Source organism: Pholis gunnellus, assembly GCF_910591455.1.
Source record: "Pholis gunnellus genome assembly, chromosome: 17".
NCBI lineage: Eukaryota > Metazoa > Chordata > Actinopteri > Perciformes > Pholidae > Pholis > Pholis gunnellus.
The window spans coordinates 2,566,913-2,575,774 of record NC_136544.1 but is presented as its reverse complement, the minus strand read 5'-3'; the positions used below and the strand labels follow the sequence as shown (position 1 = coordinate 2,575,774).

Below are 8,862 nucleotides of genomic sequence, written 5' to 3'. Positions count from 1 at the left end.
GTTCCTCACGTTCTCCTTCCTGTCAAAGAGGCAGAGCAGCATTAATATTTGAATGACACTTATGTATGACATGAGATAATATTAATATAATAATTCCAATTACTAACAGGCTGTTCCATTGCAACACAACCTCGTCCTGCAGAATGACGATGAAGGAGTTCCTCACGTTCTCCTTCCTGTCAAAGAGGCAGAGCAGCGTTAGTATGTGAATGACACTTATGTATGACATGAGATAATATTAAAATAATAATTCCAATTACTGTGTGTGTGCCCGCGTGTAGTGTTAGTCCTCTGCGAGCCATGGGTGAACACTGAGCTGCTCCAGGGTAGGACGCTGTATGGGGTCGATGGTAAAACATCTTCTCAAGAAATCCTGGCAATCTGGAGAGAAAGAAGGAGAAGAAAGGTGAGGGCGACGGCTACAGTGATCCATCAGAATGTCAACTGAAATCAACAGATATGTTTCTGCTGACATGTTCGTGAGTATGTTTTTCTTACCTTTGGACAGCGTCTCGCTGATTCCCACAAGATTTCTCAAGAACATCCTGGTGTCAAACTGTTCACCACTGTGGAGTGTTTGAAAGAGGACCGCTCCAATCTGCCACACTGTGGTGGGTCCAGCGCTGTAGCTATGACATGTCCACCACTCTGGGGGGAAGTATTCAGGGGTACCTAGAAGATACAGACATAATAAGGTGATGAGGATGAGGAGCTGTGTCTAATTGTAAAAGTCACAGATGGGTAAGTTAGTGAAGAGCAGGAGTAAAGCCAGACATCTTACCGCGGAAGATGCTATAAGAGGATCTTCTCTTCATGAAGCAGCTCAGACCAAAGTCAATGAGGCGAACTCGCGGGACGTCCGAGCCGGTCTCAATCAAGATGTTTTCACACTTAATGTCCCGGTGGAAAATATCTTCCTTCTCAAGGTCAATCGCTGCATCTACCAGCTGTTTTATTATGATCTGACAGACAAAAAGAGAGAGAGATGAGGGATCACAGAGGATGATGGTTTGACATGTTTTCATGGCTGTGACTCTGAGCTGACTACAAATACAAAACACAACGTTTCTAAAACCATCTTTAAGCCATAGAAACTGAAATGCACAAGAGATTTTCAGTAGATTGCGTAAAAACCACATCTGTTTATTTTTCTCCTCCAAATAAGTTTAGTTGACCTGGAGCTTTGTCTACCATCTGTTTGACTGCCTCCACTACTGTTTCTTGATCCATCAGAACAATTACTTTGGTGAGTACAATGTTACCATGATCAACAGACACAATGACCTAAAAACGAGGAAAATAAACCTTAAATTGCAAAGAAAATCCTTTAGGTAGTCTCCAAGTTCCTGTAAAAAGTTAAAGACACACAAGGATCCTCCAGCAGCTTACCTTGGCCTCCTGCTGTGGTAAGGAGTCTTCGTTTCCGTCGAGGTAGTCAAATAGGTCCTCAGCGGGGATCGGTCTCTCCATTACCAGGATCAGCTCCTGGTTCAGATCGTACCAGTCCAATAGAGACACAGGTGCTGACATCCCCACTGATCCACTTGTTTTGTCCGCCAGTTTCAACATGATGGCAACCTCCATGGGCAGCCGCCTCCCAGTTCCATCCTGAAACATCACAACAGAGAGAGGATGAGGATGAGAGAACCATGATTCATCCATAATACATTCAGAAACAGAGTGCAGTGTTGAATACAGAAGATTTTAACAGCAGCAGGTGTTGCTCACTCACCACGTGGTAGAGAATGTCCTTCTTGCACAAGTGTTTGATGGCAACCTACGAGATACAAAAAAGACTTGTGTTAGCACTCCCTGACCATATCGTGTGTGTGTGTGTGTGTGTGTGTGTGTGTGTGTGTATGTGTGTGTGTGTGTGTGTGTGTAACACTTACAGGTAGATTATCTGCTTTGCGATAGCCACCAAACACAGTTCCAAATCCTCCTTTACCAAGCAGACCCTGCTTTTTGTATTTGGCCCTAAATTCAGCTGAACAGAACAACACATATTATGTCTTAATACAGTTGTAACACCAAATATATGCTACCTAAGCTCTAATATGAAACCTTCCTGTATTATACTTAATATAGATCCTAATTTTACACTAAGATGAGGTCAAACCTTACATTTACTAATAATAATAATAATAATAATAATAGCGTTGTTTATATAGGACCTTTAAAAAAAGAGTTTACAAAGTGCTTTGACAGACAAAGCAGCAAAAGCAAGGCAATAGTAACAACACTATACTGACCTTTTATGGCATCTATACAATGTTTGGTCTTCTTTTTGGTCTTCTTTGGTCCTTCCTCATCGGCGACGGCCTTCCTCTTATCGACTCCCACATCCTCCACAGATGTAGTGCAGCTTCCTACAGAGGATAAAAACAGCCAGAGGATCATCAACTGTATGGTATAGTTGTGTTAGCTTTTTGTAAAGACTTACACTGATATGTTAACACATGTGAGGCACATGCAAACCCACAGTTACACACCCAAATATTCTTTTAAGTGTGTTTATCCTGGATGTCATAGAGCTTTCCAGAACATTGTGTTTCTAAAGTTTTTATTTTGTTTGTTTTACAGTCATTCGTCATCAGAGATTGAGGATACCAGCCAGACTCTGCAGTCAAGTCCTCTTTCAAGGTGTTCTCTCTCTTTATTGTTTTCATTCATGTGTGAGTTCATGCAGTTCAAATTAACTATAAATGTGTATAAGACTTGTTATCAAGCTAGACTGTGAAGCAGTTCAATTACACTGTTCTTGATACTACTTTAATTCAATGTTACACTGTTGATGCTAATGAGTTCAGTTAAGCTGGTCATTAAGGATTTTATTGGTTTATTAGTTTTCTTCTAAACATGCAGTACATTGTGAGTTTTGTGATGTAATACAAATGTCCCTTTATTATTTGAGAACAAGTAATGAACTGCAACATTTGTGTATTGAATGTCTATTGTGATTATTTTATTTGTTGGGAATTAAATGCTAAAGTAGCCGGTTGTATTACCCTTTATAAATAAACGGTAACATTCTGGCACCGTAATATCACGGTAAAACCTAGTTATCCTTCTATCACCTACCGTAATCCAGTAAATTACCATTAATTTACTAAGATGAGGTCAAACCTTACATTTAATAATAATAATAATAATGTTATTTATATAGCACCTTTCATAAAAGAGTTTACAAAGTGCTTTGACAGACAAAGCAGCAAAAGCAAGGCAATAGTAACACTATACTGACCTCTTAAGGCATCTACAGACTGTGTGGTCTTCTTCAGTTCTGTCCTCTTCTTTTTGGTCTTTGGCCCTTCCTGATCATCATCGGCGGCGGCCTTCCTCTTACCGACACTCACATCCTCCACAGATGTACTGCAGCTTTCTACAAAGGAGAAAAACACCCAGAGGAACATCAACTGTATGGTAATGTTGTGTTAGCTTTTTGTAAAGAAATATCATTTCTGTTGATGCTAATGAGTTCAGTTAAGCTGGTCATTAACGATTTTATTGGTTTATTAGTTTTCTTCTAAACATGCAGTACATTGTGAGTTTTGTGATGTAATACAAATGTCCCTTTATTATTTGAGAACAAGTAATGAACTGCAACATTTGTGTATTGAATGTCTACTGTGATTATTTTATTTGTTGGGAATTAAATGCTAAAGTAGCGCGTTGTATTACCCTTTATAAATAAATGGTAACATTCTGGCACCGTAATATCACGGTAAAACCTAGTTATCCTTCTATCACCTACCGTAATCCAGTAAATTACCGTTAATTTACTAAGATGAGGTCAAACCTTACATTTAATAATAATAATAATAATGTTATTTATATAGCACCTTTCATAAAAGAGTTTACAAAGTGCTTTGACAGACAAAGCAGCAAAAGCAAGGCAATAGTAACACTATACTGACCTCTTAAGGCATCTACAGACTGTGTGGTCTTCTTCAGTTCTGTCCTCTTCTTTTTTCTCTTTGGTCCTTCCTGATCATCATCGGCGGCGGCCTTCCTCTTACCGACACTCACATCCTCCACAGATGTACTGCAGCTTTCTACAAAGGAGAAAAACACCCAGAGGAACATCAACTGTATGGTAATGTTGTGTTAGCTTTTTGTAAAGAAATATCATTTCTGTTGATGCTAATGAGTTCAGTTAAACTGGTCATTAACGATTTTATTGGTTTATTAGTTTTCTTCTAAACATGCAGTACATTGTGAGTTTTGTGATGTAATACAAATGTCCCTTTATTGTTTGAGAACAAGTAATGAACTGCAACATTTGTGTATTGAATGTCTATTGTGATTATTTTATTTGTTGGGAATTAAATGCAAAAGTAGCCGGTTGTATCACCCTTTGTAAATAAACTAACATTCTGGCACCGTAAAATCACGGTAAAACCTAGTTATCCTACAATCACCTCCCGTAATCCAGTACGTTACTGTTAAATTATGGTGAAATAATTTAGAGTGTGGACAATAGACATCCTCCATACTAAATGACAAAATGAGCAGATTCAAAAATAGTTTGTCTGTCAAAACCTCAATAAAAATAAAATGTCTCACTGTCCTCTAGTGTTATCTATCCACGCAGGTAGTTTCATCTGTCCAGTTTTTGACATATCGGTCTCTAGCCCAATACAATTAAGGTGAATGCAATTTATTTTCTGGTGCTCACAGCATTGAAACATTTAACAACAACATCTATTTCCAAAAACAGGCTCCTTCTCTGGATAATCTACAAGCCTCACTGTAATCAGTATCTATTGGACCAACCTTCTACCAAATAAATAGTCCAAATGAAACTACAGTGTGTTTGATAGATTATCCATCCAGGGTACGTTTTGGGAAAGAGATGTTGCTTTTGAATTTTAAAATGTCAATTGTTGATGCTGTGAGCACCAAAAATGAAATTCCTCTTTAACACCTGGGTGAAATCAAAACTCTCAGACACAGATCTTTTAAAACCTGAGGAAACCTGGGAGAAATTATCCAAACTATCTGCATAAATAGATACCATTAGACGGAAGGGATAATTTGTTTTCCTTGTAATTTAAGTGAACTGAAGTCTATTTAGATCAATCTACCAACACCCCAGTTGATGTACATTTCTGTAAGAGATCTGAGTACATCTTCCACCACTGTCTGAACCCCGTGTTTAGTAAACTGATGATTGGATACACTCCCAACAGCAGATTCACATGATCAGCTTACCTTTCTCAGAGTCCTTTGAGGAGGATGCCGACTCCTTGCCAAACAGGTTGAGGTCAAGTCTTCCCTCTTTCTCCTTCTTCTTCATTGGTGCTCCCTCTCCATCTTCTGTGGCTTTCCTCTTCACTCCTCTCGCACTGAAGCATTCCTTGGAGGTGGATGGGTAGTCACTTTCTGAAAGCCTTTTCCTTTTGTTGGGGGTTAAACTATCCGGACGGGTCTTTCTTTTAACCCCCCTAGTCGTGTCATCCTTTCCGTGAGCTGAACTTTTTGACGACATGCTGATATAGTTGTGAACTAATTATATGTAGAGATATATATATACGATAACTTCAGAGCAACCAGTGTGTTGAACCAATGCTTGAATCTAACTGAAAGAATGTGCCAATGTGTGTGTTCTTAATCCATGGTGAATAGAATGTGGAACATGATGAGTTGTTCTAGCATGAAGAAAGTCAAAGTTCTATATGCAAATGAGTGTTTCGTGCTTTTAATTGAATTGTGTGTATATTCTTATCCACTGAAACAATGCATACAATGCATAAAATACACAAGCGTACAATGCTTGATATTGACTCCCTCTCAGTCAACTGGATGACTTTACCTATTGAAATGCCCTTAGGTTGTTTTTATGAACCATTCATATTGATCTAAATTCAAACATTTTAAGGAATAAATGCAAAACTATTCTTTGCTTTCTGGTTGGCAATGTTGTTCAGTCTGTCAAGCCACCATTTTGGTCCAGACTGAAATATCTCAACAACTGTTGGATGCATTGAACTTTGGTTCTATCTATCCTACTGACTTTAGGTGATCGCCTCATTTTTATCGAGCAACGCCAAGCGGTTGACATCTGTGGTTTTTGCATGTGAAGAAATACATTCCTGCCAATGTTATAACATTGATCTCTGATCATTAGATAACATTAATATGCCAAAACAATTATAAAGCTGCACTGTGCCAGCAAAAGGCAGGGAACAACACAGCTAGCAAGTGAAAATAAATAAAATTTAACAATGCATTTAAAAAAATATATATATAAAAGGGACATTTTTGTCCAGAGTGAGCTCTTGTCTGTAACTATTGCCAACTAGCTGGCCTTACTGTTTGCCCAAAACAACAAAGAAACATGAAATGCATCATTTCTGTGTGCCAAAAGGAAACATTTGAAATGAACACCAAATGGAAAGTTTTCATTAAGTTTTTATTCATCTTTTTTCTTTCACATGAACTCAGCAACAGAGTGCATTTAAAATAAACGTTTGTTCCCCTAGTGGGGTCTGAGGATGGTCGTGTTAGCTGGTTGGTCAGTTTCTTTTTTAGCATATTCCTTATGGACATCAATTATCGTTGCAATAAAAACATTAAGCCAACAAAACGGACATTCAGACACACACACACTTTTGTCCTGTATCTACATTGGCGTTTGGGAACAACATGTACTCAGTCCCAGCAGAGCGTGAATGTGTTCTCCGTCCTGCCCAGTCACAGATCATGCTGGTTGTCTGGGAGGAAAACAAAGCTTGAGACCCAAGATGAAGGCAGAGAAAGAGGCTCCTTCAAAAGCTAAAATAATTTCCCAGATGTTGATGCTCATGTGTCTCGGTTCCTTCAATTCAGGTCGGTCACATTTTCTGTTTCAGGATTTGCTAAAGGTTTGCCTGACAATGGTCACTTGCAGGTTTATGTAATTGGAAAAGCTTTAACTTTGTAAACGTTTACATTGTAGTAAATAAGGAACAGCATGAAGTCTGCTTTTTGTTTGTTGGTTTCAGAATGAGGGAATAAAAAAATGACAAGCTGCAGATATAATGTTAGTTATGCAATGTGAATCAACACCAACTTGCTGGATGAAACAATCCGAGGGTCCTTCCAGTAGCATATGCAACTAAACACTCACTCAGAGAACATGCTGGCAGCTTTTGTGGATGCATAAACCCAAAATATGTGTTGTTGTTCATGTGCAAATGAGTATATTTAATTGAGTGTGATCTTTGCTTTTCTTTTAAAATGTTTCCATGAGTGAAAACACCAAGAACGTGCCACTGCATTGCCTTAATATTGTAACCCCTGAAGTCTTTCAATTCTAGTATTTATTTGTGTTTCTTTCTAGGTCTTCTTGGTGCAGTTTGGGCATGGCTTGTTGCTTTATTTGACAAGATGATTTATGCTTTTGTGTTATTAATTTTTTCTTGAATAGGTTAAAGACAGAGCAACAGATGTGATGAGGCCTTAAAATGCAGTAATAATTGATAGTTCTCATTAAGGCTTGAGATTTCCACATTTGAAACCCTTCGTTCTTGTGTTTGGAAAAGTTGTCATTTACACTTAAAAAAAAAAATATATATATATATATAATATTATATATTACTCTGAACCTAGATGAATCCACTTTTTGAGTTCCATTTTAACTGACCTTCATAATTCTGCCCCGTCAGTGGTGTTTTTACCTGGTAGTTAGAGATTTTAGACCATCATGAGACACGATTAGAAACCAAGCTAATGAAAGAGCTGCAGGTGCGTTAGTGGCGGGACAGTTTCATTACCTAAAAAGACTGAACCTGTAGAATAAATACAACATCTTGAGCTCCACTGTCAGTAGCTGGCTTTAGTTACATCACTCTAACTAACACACACACACACACACACACACACACACACACACACACACACACACACACACACACACACACACACACACACACACACACACACACACACACACACACACACACACACACAGCGTGAGAGTTTCAGGTGTGATGCATTCGGTCTGACACTGCGGAGTTTGTAGCAAACAGAAGAGCAGGACTTTAGAACGTACAGAACATGAGGTTCTGGTGGAGAAAGGAAACCTGAATAAACTTTAATCTACAGAAATCTCAATCTGACAACATCCATGTAGAGAAACTCATAAGTAATAATAAACTAATAATTGTTAGAATTAGATAATACTCCATGTCTTCAGGAATAACTTTCACCTGCATAGACAACTCTTCTTAAACTATTCCAATGAAACTACCAACATCAACGCTTCTTCCACTGCCCGCCATTTCCACTACTGGGGACAGTAACTGCATAGAATTTACCGGGGAGATAAAGGCACGTTCCTCTTCCTGTTCTGGTTGACACACTTCCTGTTCCCTGGAGATCGATGGCAGACAGCAGTGCAGAGTGAAAGCAGCTTATAGGGAACCAATCTAAACACTGATTGTGTCATTATTCTACAGACATTACATTATGCAATCAACATTTACTTGATAATAAGAAGTTAAAAAAGCAGTCTATTGCCACTTTAAGTAAAGTACCAACTATTCTTTCAGTGTACATGTGGGCATGGGAGTATTGATTGAAAGGAGCAGTGTGTAGGCTCTAGTGGTGAGGGTGCAGATTGCTACTACACACCCCTCTCCTCATTCTCCCTCACCAAGCATGTAGAGAACTACGGTGGCCTTCAGGTATCGTAACAGCAGGTCTCTCTCTAAAGCCAGTGTTTGTTTTGTCCATTCTGGGCTACTGTAGAAACATGGTGGTGCAACATGTCAGACTCTGAAGAGGACCTGCCCCCCTGTGCAGATACCAACGCCTCAGTTATACTTTCCCCAAGGACGGTCGCACGGACATGAGCTGACGCGGAAACCTTTGGATCTT

General features: G+C 38.9%; 1 protein-coding gene across 1 annotated transcript; it reads right to left on the bottom strand.

Annotated features, from left to right (window-relative positions):
• Nucleotides 1-283: 283 nt before the first annotated feature.
• Nucleotides 284-6,034, bottom strand: LOC306709194 (serine/threonine-protein kinase pim-1-like; the record flags this gene model as incomplete). The annotated part of the gene is made up of 8 exons (XM_079177257.1): nucleotides 284-381; nucleotides 499-672; nucleotides 890-962; nucleotides 1,390-1,608; nucleotides 1,733-1,777; nucleotides 1,893-1,987; nucleotides 2,253-2,369; nucleotides 6,013-6,034. The coding sequence occupies 8 exons, from the start codon at nucleotides 6,032-6,034 to the stop codon at nucleotides 284-286; spliced, it is 843 nt and encodes a 280-aa protein (XP_079033383.1).
• Between the last annotated feature and the right edge of the window lie 2,828 nt (nucleotides 6,035-8,862).